General features: G+C 35.6%; 1 protein-coding gene across 5 annotated transcripts; it reads right to left on the bottom strand.

The window, feature by feature from the left end:
- Nucleotides 1–876: 876 nt before the first annotated feature.
- On the bottom strand, nucleotides 877–13160 carry cuedc1a (CUE domain containing 1a). Of its 5 annotated transcripts, XM_058789216.1 has the most exons (13): nucleotides 13031–13160; nucleotides 11909–12100; nucleotides 8483–8653; nucleotides 6552–7137; nucleotides 6332–6462; nucleotides 4342–4468; nucleotides 3823–4054; nucleotides 2784–2849; nucleotides 2421–2510; nucleotides 2186–2330; nucleotides 1889–1947; nucleotides 1710–1782; nucleotides 877–1623 (listed from the first exon to the last, which is right to left on the bottom strand). In XM_058789216.1, coding segments are annotated over exons 4-13 (1233 nt in total). In that variant the 5' UTR covers nucleotides 6861–7137; nucleotides 8483–8653; nucleotides 11909–12100; nucleotides 13031–13160; the 3' UTR covers nucleotides 877–1622. The 5 variants fall into 5 exon arrangements, with proteins under 5 accessions (XP_058645199.1, XP_058645197.1, XP_058645200.1 ...); XM_058789214.1 differs by lacking the exon at nucleotides 877–1623 and having other exon boundaries at nucleotides 1706–1782; XM_058789217.1 differs by lacking the exon at nucleotides 877–1623 and having other exon boundaries at nucleotides 1706–1782; nucleotides 2237–2330.
- Between the last annotated feature and the right edge of the window lie 5443 nt (nucleotides 13161–18603).

Raw genomic sequence — 18603 nt, 5'->3', positions numbered from 1 at the left:
TGATCCTGACACCTAGCGTTGTGGATGCAGCACCACGAAACAGTAAACGTTTTCAAAAAATATTCTATAGTCAAACTTTATAAATGTATTCTTCCATAAGTGGAAAGTGTTTAATAAAAGGGAAATTATCAAGATAAAGTGAGTGTTCAATTTGTCATGAGACCAAACGTCTGCCCTCATGAGGAGAGACCCGCTCTATTTTATTGTAAATTGTGATTTCAAAGATATTTTGTGTGAAGTGCTATTAATTTCTTTATGTGCAAAACGTTTTACTGAGGAGAAAAATGTCTAAGTGAGCCTTTAAATCCTAACATCCCTCCTCAGCCCACCACATCACGTAATCATACTCATTAAAATAGACTTGCCAAATCGATATGTTTATTACGCAATTAAGACAGTTTACATTTTTTCATAAAACTGATGTCTTTTTAAACACTGGCCGAAAGATTTTTTATGTTATGCTATGTTGATTTATGTTATGTTAATTTTTAAATGTGAAAAGCATTTTAACCATGTTTTTATTATAGTAAAACTGTAGTAACCATTTTTTGGTGTATTGAATACCATTTGTATAACCACAGTTTTACAACAAATAGCATGGTTAAACTATGGTTAGTTTAGCAAAACCGTAGTTACCATGGTTTAACTACAGTAACCATGTTTTTTGGTTTTATTTATAGTAAAACCATGGTTAATCTTTTATAAGGGTTGACCGTTTGGCACATATGATGTCCTCTAGGACAGCACAATAAAATAAATAATAAATTTATATATATATTTTTTCTAATTCTAAATATTTGACTTTGAGTAAATTTGTGCATATGAAAAGTCTCATCCATTCTGGAAACTAATAATCAAAGGACAAACAAGGACATGTTGGTTTCAAAATGTAATTTATTTAATAACAAACAAAATGATCCTCTGAAAATCAATAGTAATTTACAGTGAACTGACAGCTCTAAACTGTGAAAATTACAATTTAGTTTTAATAAATACTATCCCACACACAACCAGACCTTACTTAACACTAAGAATAAAATATGACTTAATTTCAGTAATGAATGGTGAAATGAAGCAGAATTTTCGAAAAAGCCTTGAGCATGATTTCAGATTGTGAGTTGGATGAAAACACATTGCAACATAGCAACTAAACTTGATAACTATTTTTTAATCAATCACGCAGTTATCAAAGTAATACCTATCAAATAAGATCATGAGAAATGGAAAGAGCGTTATCTATAAACATGACAGGAACTGTACATGGGCTCCAGGCCGTTTAAATTCTCCTGAGATAGACACAGATTTTCTTATCGAGCAGAGCAATGAGGTTTTGTGCTTGTGGATGTTCAGAGTCCTGAGTCCCAGCACAGCATGAGCACCGTCCTGACACAGCATACTTCTAAACACCACCAAATCTGCTACACCTCATCAGAAACTAGACTGTTGAACCAGAATTTTACAAACAATATAGAACTATGATGATTTTATGGCTCAGGTTTAATTAAGCATTGCAGGAAACTAATGAGTAAAATCTCCATCTTCACGATGCTTCAGTCTTCAGAGCTGTTGAAACAACCTCTCTAAAGCAGAGACCATTGGCTGCTCCAGCCAGGATTCATCCATCTGTGAGAGATCATAAAAATATATGTCGTAATTATCTAAATTTATCCAATGATTTAAGGATGTTTAGTGTGTTTGTGTGTGCTTACCATGACATCATTTCCTTTGACTCCTCCCCTTCCTCTCTTCCTGGGAGTCTCTTAAATTGGCTGTCATCCTCGGCTGATAGACACACACACAAATTCACTTTATAAGGTTTACCAAATATTATACATTTATGCAGTGCCAATACAGTCCACAACTGCATTTAGATAAGGAAAATATTTACCCGATGGCGGACTCTCTACTTCTTCCAGGAGATTGACGGTGGAGGTTGCAGAGCCCAGACTGAGAAGAAGTCAAGGACCAAGCACACTACAATTTTAATACTACAAATGCCATGTAGCTTCTAAAATGTATTTTAAAACTAGCACTTTTAACGTTTACCTTTTAATTCATACAGTACATTTTACAACAAGCAGATCGAATAATCAGATTTAGACACACACATTACATTGAAACTAATGGCTAGACTAAGAAAAATCTAGAAATACAAACATAAGAAGTCCTCCTCTACAAAACATACATAGATGCAAACTCCAGGCAGCGACTGTCAGGGCTGGACATGTGAGGATATGACTGGTGTTTGGGCAGAGCTCGCTTTTTGGACTTCTTTCTTCTGGTCTTCTCCGAGAATGATTTAGCAATTTCAAAGAGCTTCTTCCTTGTAGCTGTAGGTAATAATACGGTGGTCAGAAAGGGGTGAGAGCTCAAGCCATTACATGAATTTGCTGTTGAACTTCAGGTCTGTGTTTTCTTACATTTGCCCATGTGCTTGAGTTTCTCCAGGAATAAGGCATCGTCAGAGACTGATGAACAGGCCTCCTCAGACCCCGAGCCACAATTATCACCTACAAGAGTTTGACATGAGCGCATCAACATACGACTGCTAACATTTACAAATCACATTTTCTTCTTTGTGTTCTGCAGATGATGACCGAAATTTCATTTTTGGTTAACAGACAAATAAAAAAATAAAAATGCTGCAAAAGTGTAGAATATGGTCTCTGTAGGCCGTTATCTGTGTGTTGTTTTATGTGGCGGCACAGACAGGTTCAGATGAAGCTTCCTGTCAGTCTTTGTGTGGCAGACATGGCTGATGGATGAAGATGAAGGGAATCTACCTTCGGCGGAGTTCTCCGTGCAAGCGGATGAATGACCACACTGTGTTTTCTCGCACCTCTGACGATCTAAAACACAGCAGGTAAGAGGGTCACTGAGGGCAGATGAAGATCAGCCGCCCCAGAGTGAGTGGAGTGAGCAACACAACACTGCAAACAGTGAGTGAGGAATGAAAGCTGTTCACACACACACACACGCACACACACACACCTCTGGGGTTTATTTAAAATGCATTTTAGCAGAATGATAGGAGGAATGGTTTACCAATATGAGAATGAAAAACATTGCAAATCTTTTTGCAAATAGAAAGGGGCTTAAAATTAAGCATGTAGTACTCAGTTCAGTTAATTGTGAATTTATTTGTATGGTGCTATTCATTATGCAAATCATTCCAAAAAGCAGGTAAGCTGTGGAAGGAACCAAGACTTTGAGAGGCCCCAAAATATGGTAAACACTGCGAAAAAGATGCTTGAATGCAATGTTGGTTTATGAATTCTTTAATATGAATGATGGGTTTTCCTCACATGGAGAAATTCAAACATTATTTAATCTTATGTGAAGTATGTTTGAGAAAGGAGTTTTTGTGTGACAGTGTGCAATGTGTTTCTGACTAAGTTCCACTAAACCTGTGTGTGTGTGTGTGTGTGTGTTACATTACATTACTTTTCCCCATAGTAATGTAATGTAATGTAAGTTAAATAATAAAATAAAATAAAATCCACTTATTATGAAACTTATTGTGAACGATTTTTAGCCTTGTAATTTTTTTAAATAAAAATGTTATAATGAAATCTTCTGGTAAAGTGACAGAGTTCTCTCTGGTGATGTTTGTTGGTCTTTTCCAATCATTTAGACCACTTAAACTCCACCCCTTTCTGCCTTATAGTTTTTTTCTTTTCCATAATCCATTTCACTCTGATGTACATCACAATATGGAAGAAAAATTCTGTTGCTACTTCCATTATATTACGGCATTATAAACAACAAAAGACAATATGAATTCGCATTGAGGTCAGCATATACATTTGTGTGTGTGTGTACCTATCTCCAGAGCTATGAGGAAGTCTCTGTTACGCTGTAGCTCTTTCATGAACTCCTGATTCTGCAGGAAAAGGGCTATTCGCTCGTCCTCTAAGTACTGTTTCAACTTCCTGTCCTGTTCAGATGGCCAAACACCACCTGACAGGGCACTGCTGCTGGACGAAAGCTGCGTCAGGGATGACAGGGAGGAAGAGGAGGAGGAGGAAGGCTGAGACAGGTTGCTCTGAGAACGCTGCAAGAGAATCACAAATGAATTAGCTTTGACATCAACCGAGGTCCTCAAATCAAGATGTTATGCTTATTGTTTTAAATTCAAGATTTTTGTGTGTAATTTTAAATGTAATTGTGGCTGAAAAAAATGGGATGCATTTTATGCAACAAAAATATTATATGTATGATATGGCCACTGTATATAAACCCACTGAATTTGGACAGAATTTAAATCTGTTGTTGATGTAAACGCATGATATTTAGCCATGATTTTACAACAGAATACATGTTAGTGGTTTATAAATCCACCTGAAGACTTTCTGACTGCTGAGGCAGGATACGCAGGAAGTCATCAGGGAGGTTGCCTAGTAACGGTGGATTCCAGTTCCTGTATCTGCCAATCTGCTGGTGCCCAGGAGGGGGATAATCATCGAACCTGACAAAATAATGAGTATAAAAGAAAACAAATTCTTGAAAACTCCTGAAATTAGAAAGGCCTGATGGGATTTTCATCTTGCGATTTAAATCATTTTTTAAAACTGTTGTTTACTCAGTTACCACACTAATAGGTCAGTAACTAATTTTCCATCCATATATTTTATTAGAATTTTGTAATATTGCATTAAAAAACACATGATGGAAATACCAAGCTGTGCATAAAAATGCATGCTCTCGACCGACGTATGTAACTTTGCCTGAACACATGAACAGATCATGTGATTGGATAAGTGCACTAACCAGTGGATCAATGTCATTGTACACCGTCTCAAATGTTGCTTTAGTAATTCTGAAATCCCTGGGCAAAAGTCTGTCATCAAAATGATTTGGTTTCCTCACAAACCTGACCCACACATTCGCATTCCCAAACAACAGGTATCCTCCTCCAAATGCAAAATAACCTGGCAGCGGTTGTTATTGCATTTCGTCTGTGCGCTCTGAGGCGCAAGTAATTTATTATGTAGGAAGACAGAAGCTACAGTGGCTTCCCCAGTTGCAGCAACTTTCGTTTTTATTATTGATGCTTGCTCCAGTTTCCCAGTAAGTGATTTTGTTCTTTCGAATACTTACTTGATGTGCAAATATTTCATGCAATATTCACATTTTCAAAAAAGTAAAATGATCAAGTTTGGATGGAAACATAGCTTTTGATGTCAGTTTGGATAACAGACATAAACACCTCTGAATAATCAAACAATGTATTCTTCAAGACGTTGATGTTTTGATGTAGTAACATCAAACTTATCCACCTTTTTCTTGCCGTAAAAATGGGCGTGGCCATTTGTAAATTCTATGGGTCTAGCTTCCGGTCTCATCGGCATCCAGCTATTTTTAGCTGTACAAAACAGTTTGTTTTGCTGTTTGATATTGAAAATTGATGTGTCTTATCATATTATTTTAATGTATTTTCTTTGAACACACTGGTTTGTAGTGAAAACAGTTTTACCGTTTACTGTACGTTGTTATTCTTCTCGTTATTTACCTATTGCGGCTAATGAACCGGAAGTCTCACCCATAGGCTTACTTCCACGTTGAAGAAAAAGTTGGATAAGAGACAGAAATAGTTTATTCACTAAAGAAAGTGTCAATTTAAACTATTTACACAACTTAACAAAGCAGCAGACTAAACTTGAGAAGTAAAGCTCATCAGGACAAACTTTGATGTTGGCTTTTGATGTCTGAAAAAAAGATATACATATACATTGCTAGCATGTTTTAACATGTTAGTAGCTATGTTTAGTACATTGCTAGAATATTCTATCATTTGGCTAGCATAAGTTACCATGTTGCTAGCATGTTTTTGCATATTTTAACATTAAACTTTAAATTATATTATTGCTAGGCTTTGCTAGTGATATTCCATCTTAAATACCCTACAGGAGTTATTGTATGAAAGTTTTCACCCCCTCAAAGGAAGTCTGTGGAATTCGGGCCTGTTTGGAAGTCCAATATGGAAATTCTGTAAACTGGATCAGTTAGAAAAAAATGTAGTACACCGAGTCAGAACAGAGCAAAGATCTGTGCCGAGTTTGGTGATTATAGCCTGAAAGTCTAGGCTGCATTAATTTTACAAATTTGGTCTATCATTGTAAACCATCTCAAATGTTGTTTGTCATTCTGAAATGCCTGATCCAAACGATTTGGTTTGAAGAAGAGGAAGAATAAATAGTAGCTGAAATTTCAAAAGTCAACATAAAAAGCATTTGAACAAAATTAATGCAGATCTCTCTCACAGATTAAAGTCTAGTGTTATTATTAGTAATTTCTTCCAATAGGAACCATGAATAGATGTTCTTCTTGCCTGGGTGGTGGTGTGGATGGAACATCTGCGGGATGTTTTCTGTCATAGATGTGCATGTCATAGGAGGGCGGCGCGTAGATGGGTGGAGGCTCCTCATCTGAGCTGTCCGGCTCCAGCGTTCTCTCCAGGATCTGCAGGAGATTCGATAGGAAGATTCTTTTGTGTAACAAGGGCTAAAAATGCCAGACTTTTAGGTCTCAATAAAAGTTCCTAAACTCACCTCTGGAGGGATGCTGTCCTCTGAATCCGAGCTGTCATCCGTGGCCTGTCTGTCCAAGCTCATCTGCAATAGCTGGTCAATGGTGGAGTCAACAGCACCATGGTTGGCCCTCAAGACACACTCGATAACCTCATGCTCCATGCTGGGGAACATCGTCTTAAAGTCGTCCATAGCCTGGCTAAACTCCAAACGCCGGACCTGACGTGGAGGCCTCCTGTTATTGAGCTCTCCTGAGGCAGCGTCGCCTTCTCGCGAACCGCTGCCATGGTTACTGTTCGCGTTACTCCGACGGAAAAGACTGGTCATCATTTACAGCACCTCCCTCCCACTCAATACTGCCCATCCACCGCAGTGGCTCCACCCCTTGACCTATGCACCGCCTCCGGCCACGCCCGTTATCCACTCATGATGCCCCTGGAGGTGAACTTCAGTATATAGAGGGGCAGCATTGGACAAACTTTTCTTCTGCTGCTGATAGCTGAGACTCAACCACATCCAGGTCTGGCTGGGATTCCCAGAATGCCTTGCTCTCACTCTCACAGTCACCCTCAAAGCAAAGGACAAACAGCGGCCCACTCTTGAAGACCTACATTAGAACGGCAAAATGTTAACCATTGATATTTCATCCAGTAAAAGGGTTGTTGAAAAAAAACATGGATATAAACTTCTGGATATATACTTACTTACATGTATGTATGTATGTATGTATATATATATATATATATATATATATATATATATATATATATATATATATATATATATATATATATATATATATATATATATATATATGTATGTATGTATGTATGTATATATATATATATATATATATATACACATACATACATATATCCTGTTTACATGTTTATATATGTATATACTTATATGTATGTATAATATATAAAATGTCTCTATATGAATACATAAGGAAAGTTTTTCACAATTTTTGATAACCTTTTTGTCATCACTAAATAATTATATATGGTCACGTAATGTGAAAATAGATTTTTTAAATATAACAATTATTCCATGTAGTCTCTCATTTAATATGAACACTGTTATTTCAGTATATCATCTATACTATTATAGTAATTATTAATATTTTGAATAAATACTTTTGCTTTTATATTCTCATTTTTTATTATAATTTTACTTCAGTAATTATGTTATGTGCTTTTGCCATTTGTGTGTGTGTGTCTGTTTAAATATTTCTATATAGATTTAATTAATTTTTATTGCAGTTTTACTACTTCAATACTTTTAGTTACTTCTTTCAGTTAGTTACCAAGGCAAAAATGTAAATCAAAATGTAAGTGTTTCATCTGATATTTATATTTTGTATTTCGGCTTTATTTCTATAAACAAAAATCATTTTTAATTGTTTTATATTTAGTTAACAGTAAACTGAATATGAGAACCCCAAAACACCATGAACCTATTTATTGATTTTTGGTAGATTCTACAGTATTTATTGGCTTTAACATCAGTGCAAGAGTATCAAATATAATATAATGTAGTACAATAAATCATATTCATATTATACATTAAATAGTAGTTAAAATAGTTTCAGATGTGTCATGTGAACAACCCAAAAACAATTATAGAAATGGTTATAGATATTACATCTTAATTTTTTAAGAAAATGTATTATTTTAAATCATAAAGCATACACACACACACAAAGACACACATATGCACACACATGAATAGCATGAGTCACACAGTGGATGGTCCCCATTGGATATTAAATGGATCAGGGTCATTAACAAACAAGGCTTCCATAAAAGACAGGATAGGAATTAAACTCCTATAAAAGGCACATTTTGCCCCCACACCATACATGATCGGACACTGTGCTCACGATGTAATCATGTATGTGCAGTGTGCTTCACATGCCCATACTGTATATGTATCTATTTCCTGCTTACCGTCTGTCTGTAGAGGAGATGCAGGCTCACACCAAAAGATCCACCAGGAAGCGACTACAGCCAGCAGGATAAACCCTTAGCTCCCATCACAGGCTGCAGGCTCCTTCATAAAATCCGTCATCGGAGAAGTTCGGATATCCCTCGCTCCCATTTTCATCTCTCCACATTAATCTGCACCCAAAACCAAACAGGCAGTGCTAAATATAGCCACAGACTCTGGCACAGTTCGCCAGCGAGCGCAGGAACAGTAGCAGCTTAGTGATGTGTGTCTGAAGAAGGGCGGCTGTGCCCTTGTGAATAACATACAGCAAAGACTGACGTCATCCATAGTTAATACGCTCGCTGAGCTGATATCGGTTAAGCAGGGGTCCGTGTGACCCACTGAGATGGATTAGAGCTGGAGGAATGCCACACAGAGCAGGATCTGATTGATAATTGTGAAAGAGATCTCAGCACGGAGGTGTCATCATAATGGGGCAATCATCCTTCTGGTGCAACACAGGAAAGCTTGTTATTTTAAATTGCGGCCATCATCGACAGTCAATGTGATCAGAGTCTGCTGGTCTTGTCTCCATGGCAACCCCCACGACTATCAATCCCGCAGTCGCTGGACCCTCGGAGTAAGTGATTCATTAAGGAAGCTCAGAATAAACCACAGCAGTGGCGTTAAAGCACCGAACCCAATTAAAAGCTTCAATCAATCTTGCAGTTTGTCACACACTTGATATGAAATCAATAAAAGCCCCACTGTAAGTGTAAAGCTTTTCAGATACGAAACTCAAACTGAATTAAATTGGGTTAAGGTCAAACCTGGGGTCAAGAAGTCATATAATTCACCCAAAAATGAAAATTCTGTCATTTACACACTTTCTTTTGGTTGAAAATGAAAAGGATGGTCGATCCTCTATGTCGTTATCGTTATGGTGTGGACTCTGTTGTTCCTATAAACTTAGAACAATGAAAACTATAATCTATATAAAGTGTTAAATAACTATAGTTATCATTCTGTGTGTGAACGGGCCTTAAAATTTGGTCAGTGAGTTGAATTCAAGAAATGAATCAGTATGTTTTGTGAATCAACTGATTTGATTCAATAGTATGATTCATATTACTTCAGAAGATATGATATTTTATTGTGCTTTTGAAGCTTAAAAGTTTCAGTATCTATTTAGTGTTATTTCCTAGAAAAAAATTAATTCTCATAAAATGTACGTTTTGTGTTCTATGAAAAAAATCAGTTACACAGGTTCACTTTAATATTACACTCTTAAAAATAATAGTTCCAGAAGTGGGTTTTTTCAGCAATGCCATTTTTCACCTTTTAGTGAATAATTCTTAAAAGAGCTATTTATTTTCCTTAGTGTGAAGATCATTTTAATAGTTTTTTGCACTATATAGAACCTTTTGTGGAATGGAATCTATGGATGTTAAAGGATCTTCACAGAACCACAGATGCCAATAAAGTATTTTAAGACTGTAGGGTGAACAAATAATTTTAGAATTGTTATTTTTGGGTGAACTATTCCTTTAAAAGTTGAGCAAATCTTTCATGACTCCTTTTGGAAAAGGACATAAGTGTGAAGCTGGCATACGTATGACAGCCCCGTCATTAATAATAAGCTATAAACAAAGTTTTAATGAAATTTAGAAGTCAGTCCCAGCCAAGATGATCCCAGTCTCCCTTTCTGTATTACTGTGCCAAATTTGGATGCTTTTCTGGCTGATTCAGCGGCCAAGAGGAGAGTGGAATCCAAGCAGGCAGATTGTGGTGTCTAACAAGGAGAGCTGTTATCACCACAGGAGTCGTCTGTGGGTTAGTGCTTATGTCAGAACACATGCCTGCTGTCTACGTATAAAAGTAGCAGCACGTTCACTGGCACCTCTCTACACTATGCTATCATTAGCTCTAATGGGGCCAAACCCATGAGGATAAATTCCAGCAGTCGCTTACAGACTTTCAAGATTTTTGGTTTAATTCATTTTATAGGAACAGAATGGAAAATACATTTATTGCAGATTGCATTGAAAGGATGCAAGCATTTTCCCAAAGGCTTTTGTAATGTTCAGCCTAAAGAAAAGCAGAACAGTTGCATAGAGTGCACTGAACCAAAAGCATGAGCAGGGCTTTGACACTGTCCTTGTTTCTGACCTGGTTCCACTGAGATAGAAGGGAAGGACAGGAAGGAACAGTGCAGAGGGGAGGTGACAGTCCAGTACTTTTACAATGGCGTTTAGACTAATACTGAGGCAGTCAAGATGCACATCACCTTTAAATACTTTAAATATTCTTATTTCATCCAAAAATGATAATTAGCTGAAATTAGCTCACCCTCAGGCCATCGGTTTGTTTCTTTATTTGAACAGATTTGAAGAAATTTAGCATTATATCACTTGCTCAACAATGGATCCCCTGCAGTGAATGGGTGCCGTCACTATGAGAGTTCAAACACCTGATCAAAACATTACAATAATCCATCTTATAAAGCGAAAAGTTGCGTGTTCGTAAGAAACTTCTTGTGGATTATTGTGATGTTTTTATCAGCTGTCTGAACTCTCATTATGACGCCACCCATGCACTGCAGAGGATCCAATAGTCCATTTTCTTTTGAAGAATGCTGGTAACCAAGTGGTTTCATGTCCCATTGACTTCCATAGTATAGGCAAAAAATACTATGGAAGTCCATGGGACTTGAAACTGTTTGGTTACCAACATTCTTCAAAATATCTTCTTTTGCAATGCAAAATTATGGAATTGCATGAGGGGGAGGGGAGTAAATAATGACAGAATTTTTTTTTTCTTTGGTGGACTATCCCTTTAATAGAATCTCTGATCTTAAACCATAATATAATGAGACTAAATAATGTCAGATATTAGAGGCACATGGTCACTTAGACTTTTGGAAGTAAATGGACCTCATCCCAGAATCCTTTTGGAGTACAAACATCACTCTGTTATCAGTAAATAGGACACCTCGACAGAAACCAAGTAGTACTGTGGAAAATGTCATATCTTAAAATGTCACATAGGCCTAGTATTCTACTTTTTCTAGTAAAAAATTCTATACCAAACTACTATTTCTCTGAAAGAAAAAAAGTGCAAAAAAGTAATAGCCTACCTCTCAGTATTACATAGCCTAGTAAACTATTATTATTATGTAATTGTTACATATTGACATAAATGGCCCAGAGACACAGGTGTGTTTGTCTAACTCCATCACAATATACTGTTGCAACAAAAGAGCACCGTGATTTCTGAGCCCTGCACTATATAGGGCGTTTTTAGAGAACAACCGCAGGATTGATCTCGAGGCCTGTCTGGCTAGAATTATTACTGAACAGCGCTTCTGTATTTAATTTAATCTAAATAAATGCATAATCAAATCATTCGGCAGGGAAAGGAGCATTAGAATGAGGACGAGAGCTTACCAGCTGAAGAGATCGGCTCTGATCACATTACTCGATGTTGCATCCCTCCATGTTGTTCATAAACAGTGATATTGAGTGCGTGACAGCAGCAGACCGCGGCGTTCACAGCGCGTCGGTTGGAAGCTCCTTATCGGCTCTTGAGCGCTTGAGCTGTGGACAGATTATCCTCCTCTCACCGCGCTCAAGAGCAACCTAGCGGATACAGGTGAGAAAAGCATCCCATTCATTCCAAAAGATAAAATCAACTCCGTATTACATAAATATTCATTCACTTATATGAAAAAAGTGTTATAAAGTATTATATTATATATTAAGATTTTTTAAAGAAATTTATATTTTACTCAGCAAGGATAAATGAATTTGATCAAACATAACAGCCAAAAATTATATTTCAAATAAATGCTTTTTTATGAACTTTCAAATAATCGAATAATCTTGAATATAGGCTTGTATCAAGGTGTCCACATAAATGTTAAGCAGCACAACTGTTTTAAACATTGATAATAAGAAATGTTTCTTGAGCACCAAATAAACATGGAATGATTTCTAAAGGATCATATGACACCGAAGACTGGAGTAACGTTAATGGCTATAAATTGGAATCGAATAAATTACATTTTATATTTTGAATATATTCATCATTAATATACTAAAATAGAAAATAGTTATTTTAAATTGTAATAATATTTTACCGTAGTAGCCTACTGTTTTTATTGTATTTTTGGATGCATCATTGGTGAAAATAATAGACCTGTTTCAAAAATATAAAAATAAATCTTGCCATATACCCACACATTTTAGAGTTGTAAATCATATTTATTAGTTTTAGTTATAGACAAGTTAAATCTAGTATTGCTTTTTGCAGCACAATATTTGACCGAATGGGTAAAAATTAGTTATTTTCGTCAGTTAGGGCACGTTAGCACTAGCATTCTGCCTGCTTCAAATCACACACAGAGATGAAATAGTGCCATAAGACCACATTTATTTGAATGAATTATAGCATGTATTTCAATTAATTATCGAGAGAGCGAGAGAGAGATGACAGTTGTGTGTACTTGCTTGTTGCGTCAGCGCGTCTCTCTTTATAAAACCTGTGCATTAAACGGTTTTAATGCATACCTGCCAGCCAATCAGAATCCAGTATTCAGACAGACTGAAGAGTTCATTTGCAAAAACCATAGGCAAAAACTGATAAACCACTTTTCATTATTTTTTTAAAAAGAGCTGATTGCCGTGCATTATTCTCCACGATCTGAACCCTAAATACTTTTTATCAAAAAAGCCGGAATAGAGATTGAGAATGTGACGTAACGCCGCGTTGAGTTCTGGGAAACTGCTTTGTTTATCCGCCATATTTGCAGGATGGCGCTGCAGAGCATTTCTGCTATTGAGTTTATGGCAGTATTTGATTTTTTTGTCGTGATTGTGAAAAATGTCACAATTGTATGTCATTCATGCTGCATGGAGAATTGCAATAGCAACTCAGATCATCGTTCTGAGAGAAAAATGGATTATGCAGTATGTTTTTTCGCCTTTTTCTATGTGTAAACTCAAAAGGAAGCAGGTAGCGGAGAAGACACCGAATAGCAAATCTGTTAATGCCACTGATTAAACCCACTGCCTCTCACTCAATAAAAGAATCAAATTTCTGTGTGTTTTTGAAATATTTGATTTTGTTGGTTTAATAATTAACGTTACCTTCTTTGCAAGTATTACTCTCTTGTGAATTAGCAGAATTTGAACAGGGGACTTTCTAAAATGCTTAAAGTGGCTTAATGTAAGGCAGTGATAAAGACAAAATTGTAAAGCATGTTATACTATGTGCAGATACGCATAAGCTCAAAATGTGAACTTAACGCGTTTATTTACGTTAATTTTCCTCTCATAAGAACACGCTTAATGCACCGAGACAGTGATAATAAAAGATCACTTCTGTAGGCAACACCTTATTAATAAATCATAATATGTGCAGAAAAACATGAGCCCAAAATATGGACATTAAATATCACTGTCATAAGCGCTTTCTACATTACGGTTTTCTAAAGGGAGGAAAACGTGTCGCGTTGATATTCTGGCTCACCTGCATGTCTTTTAGCATAGTACATTAAACCAGCATTTTAAAATGCTACAGAACGGTTCACAAGCTCCTAGGGATTTGATTTTGCTTGTCATTTGTTGAAATAAATATAAAAAGTACAGAGTTCGTGACTGTTCGCTGAATGTGACCCACAATCTCTGATTCTCCTCCGTGGCCATGGAAAAATGAATATTTATAATGACAAATACTTTGTCATTTCAAAGTTTCTGAACTCACTCAAAGGATGACAGGATTACCTCCAGTTGAGTGACTCGCATCTAGAGAAACCACATCTATATATGTTTCAATTTCAGCAGGCAACTATTTTCACAGCTACATGAGAGTGAACTGGGCCAAAATACAAAAAGTAAGTTAAACATTCAATGTGATGGATATATTATTTGAAGATGTATCATGTAATGGCCAAATAGTTATTTTAAAGTATATACATCCTGTAAATGATGCAAGTTAAGTTTATGGTGACATTACTGTACCTTTACATACAGTAGCCTACATTTAAAGTAAAATGTGAATATTTTCTAGAAATAAAAATTCCAGAAACTAATTTTGAACTTTCTGTGTTTGATTATTCTTTCTTACCAAGTTGTTAGAAATTCCAGCCACTATCAATCACAACAATGTATATTACAGATGATTAAGCATATAAATCAGTTTGTTGTTTTACACACATGCACACAGACATTATTTCATAGTTGTGAGATGCATAAGAAATCTGTAGACACGTAACACAAACCATAATACTTTATAATACAATACTTTATAATACAATACTTTATTTAACCTTTTCTGATAAGAAGTGTGTGCTGCAAACGCGAGCATTTTTGACGATCGTTTCTGTCCAGTCCGTTCGTTTTATCGCGTTTAACCACAGCTGCCGTCGGTTTTTTTGTCCGGCAGTGGCAGCAGGTATGCGATAAAATTTCAAATTTGAGGCTGCGTTAAGTCGATTCTGGCACCCAACATCACAACAAGATGATATTTTAAGCTCATTATGTAGCCGAATCTGTGCTGGTTTGAATGAGCCGCCTCCAGTTTTCCCTTTGTTTTGCCTATAAGTCCATTTTAGCGAATCAGCACGCTGTATTCAAGTCAGGTGACAAGGCTACTTTCACTTTGAAAAGGCATGCTAGCTGAGAGGAATTTCGTCAAAGCTAAAAGTGATCAAGGATGGATAATTTCGACAAACTTGATGAACCTGTGATATCTTCTTAAGGGCGTAAAAGGAAAATAAAAGCTGAAAGGTTTTCACGGAACCTCGCAAAAGCAGCTCGTTACAATGGTGAGAGAAAAGCTCCGTGTATTGCTTGTAATCACATCCATACAAACTATGATCACAACAACAACGTTTGTCAGGCGTCGACATTGTCATCTGAGATTACTAAGATTAAACAACTTTTTTTTTTTTTTTAACTCTAAAACATAAAATGTGGAGTTATCTGCTTTTGCTGTAAAACAAACTTTTTATATGTAAAACAAAAAACAAAAAAACATACTTTCATTGAACTTTAATTTAGTAAATTAGTATTTGGTTAAGTTATAAATTATAGTAATACACGTTGGACACAATTATTGGCACCCCTAAAAATTCTTATGAGTAAAATATCTTTGAAGTACATTCCCATTCATATTCACAATTTTGAGCACTTCAGGGTGATTATGAACATGAAATTATCCAGCCATGGCTTCCTGTTTCACAGAAATATAAATAGGAGGGAAAACAAAGCCCAGATTCCCTTAATCATCCATCACAATGAGAAAAAACAAAGAATATATTTCTGATGTGCAGCAAAAGGATAATTGAGCTTCACAAATTAGTGAAGTGGCTTTAAGAAAAGAGCTGAGCAGTGAAAATTCCCATTTCCACCATCAGGGCAATAATTAAGAATTTCCAATCAACATAAAATGATATGAAACTGCCTGGAAGAGGACGTGTGTCTACATCGTCCTAATGCACGGTGAGAAGGAGAGTTTGAGTGGCTGAAGACTCTCCAAGGACCACAGCTGGAGAATTGCAGAAAATAGTTGAGTCTCGGGTTCAGAAAAAGGTCAGAAAACCTTAAAAAAAAACTGTCAAACAGCATCTACATCACCACATGGTGTTTGGGAGGGTTTCAAGAAAAATTCTCCTAGCTCATCCAAAAACAAACTCCAGCATATTCAGTTATCAGACACGACTGGAACTTCAAATGGGACTGGCTTTTATGGTCAGATGAAACTAAAAAATGAGCTTTTTAGCAGCAAACACTCAAGATGGGTTTGGTGAACACAGGGATGGATAAGTACCCCATGTGTACAATGAAATATACTGCTGTATTTTTGATGTTGTGGGCCTATATTTCTGCTGGAGGTCCTGGACATCTTGTTTAGACACATGGCATCATGGATTCTATCAAATACCAACAGATAAAAAAAATCAATAAGTGACTGACTCTGTTAGAAATCTTATAATGGGCCATGTTTGGATCTTCCAACCGTACAATAATCCAAACACAAACCTCAAAAACAACACAAAAATGGGTCACTGAGCACAAAACCAAGCTTCTGCTGGCCGTCCCAGTTCTCTGACCTGAACCCTGTAGAAAATGAGTGGTGAACTGAAGAGAAGCACCAACATGGAGCTGTGAATCTAAAGGGTCTGGAGTGATTCTGGATGAAGGAATGGTCTCTGATCTCTTGTCAGGTGTTCTCTAACCTCATCAGGCATTATAGGAGAAAATTTTAGAGCTGTTAAACTGGCAAATGGAGGTTTCAAAAAGTATTGAATAAAAGGGTGCCGTTAATTGTGGCCAATGTGTATTAGAGAAAAACATTTATTTCATAATGATATTTCCCCCCATTTTAAATTCTTATTATCCAATGAAAGGTTACATTTTTTGTGAATTTTTAAAATAATATATATATATATATATATGAGCTAAACATATGTATGTATGTATGTGTGTGTGTGTGTGTGTGTATGTATGTATATATATATATATTTATATAAAAACCAAACGTTATACATTATATATATATATATATATATATATATATATATATATATATATATATATATATAATATATAATATATAAACATAGGAGCCTGAGAAAATGCTCATTTTAGAAGAAAATGTCAAACGGCACTTAGAGGCTTATGTGTGTGTGTAATATATATATATATATATATATATATATATATATATATATATATATATATATATATATATATATATATATATATACGGTATATAATATATACATACAGTGTGTGCAGAATTATTAGGCAAATTGATATTCTGGTCATATTTTTTGCCAATTTTACCAATTCCAAACCACATCAATCTTAATAACTACTATTGATTTTGTATTTAATCATTTATAAGTGATATATAATTGTCCATGAAAGCTCCTAAAACTTACTGCCAGATTCTGGAAGATAAATTCTTCAAACAGTGGTACAAGACGATGTGATGCTGGTCCTTCAAGAGTCACTTTCAACTTATCTGTCCATAAAGCCTATAAAAAAAAATCAGTCTTCATGTATTTCACAACACTTCAGCATGTTATTCTTATTAAGTAAGGGTCATTTTAAAGAATTTCTTACCCAAGCAAAGTCTCTGAGAACCTGACACATTGCACTTCTGGAGACTCCAGGAAGGTTGCAGTTCTGGAAAATGATGGTGCTGGAGACTAAATGGTTCCTGATGGTTTCTCACCTAATTCTTCACATTAATTCTTAATTCTTTTGCAGTTAACATGTCTTTTCTTCTCCACCTGTTTTTTTCTGACCGTGCTGACCTAATGAGCATTTTGCTGCCCAGTGGTCATACCTTAACTTTGCATCCTTCTCATGGGCATTTCATAATTTTTTTTTTGCTTTTATTCTTGAGTTCAATCTCTTTTTTGGCTCAATTTATCTGTTAAAAGAAAACCTGCCTAATAATTCTGTACACCTGAAATAAGGAGTTTTTGACTTTCAGCCTTCATGGACAATTATGTATCACTTATAAATTATTAAGATTGATGTGGCATGGAATTGGTAAAATGTTCTTGGAAAAAAAATATGACCAGAATATCAACTTGCCTAATAATTCTGCACACAATGTATATATATATATATATATATATATATATATATATATATATATATACGTGTGTGTGTATTTTAGATATGCTTATATGTGTATATATATATATATATATATATATATATATATATATATATATATATGTGTGTGTGTGTGTGTGTGTGTGTGTGTGTGTGTGTGTGTGTGTGTGTGTGTGTGTATGTATGTATGTATATGTATATATATATATATATATATATATATATATATATATATATATATAAACCAAACGTTAACACAGAAAACCCCACAATAATATAGCTTATAGGGGCAATATACAGTGTGTAACCACTTGTTTTCTGTTTCAATAATAAATCTAAATTATTTATTACTTAAGTGCTCAATGTTGCTGAAACATCCAAATGAGATGTTTTCATGAATATGAATGAACGAAGAGAAATGCTCTTCAAATACTAATACAGCTGCCTGTACTTACAGACACAGGCAGATGGTGAACAGCGGCGCCCTGAAAAAAGCGCAATTGTTC

This window comes from Onychostoma macrolepis, chromosome 10 (genome assembly GCF_012432095.1).
Source record: "Onychostoma macrolepis isolate SWU-2019 chromosome 10, ASM1243209v1, whole genome shotgun sequence".
Lineage (NCBI taxonomy): Eukaryota > Metazoa > Chordata > Actinopteri > Cypriniformes > Cyprinidae > Onychostoma > Onychostoma macrolepis.
This window is presented reverse-complemented; position numbering and strand designations above follow the sequence as displayed.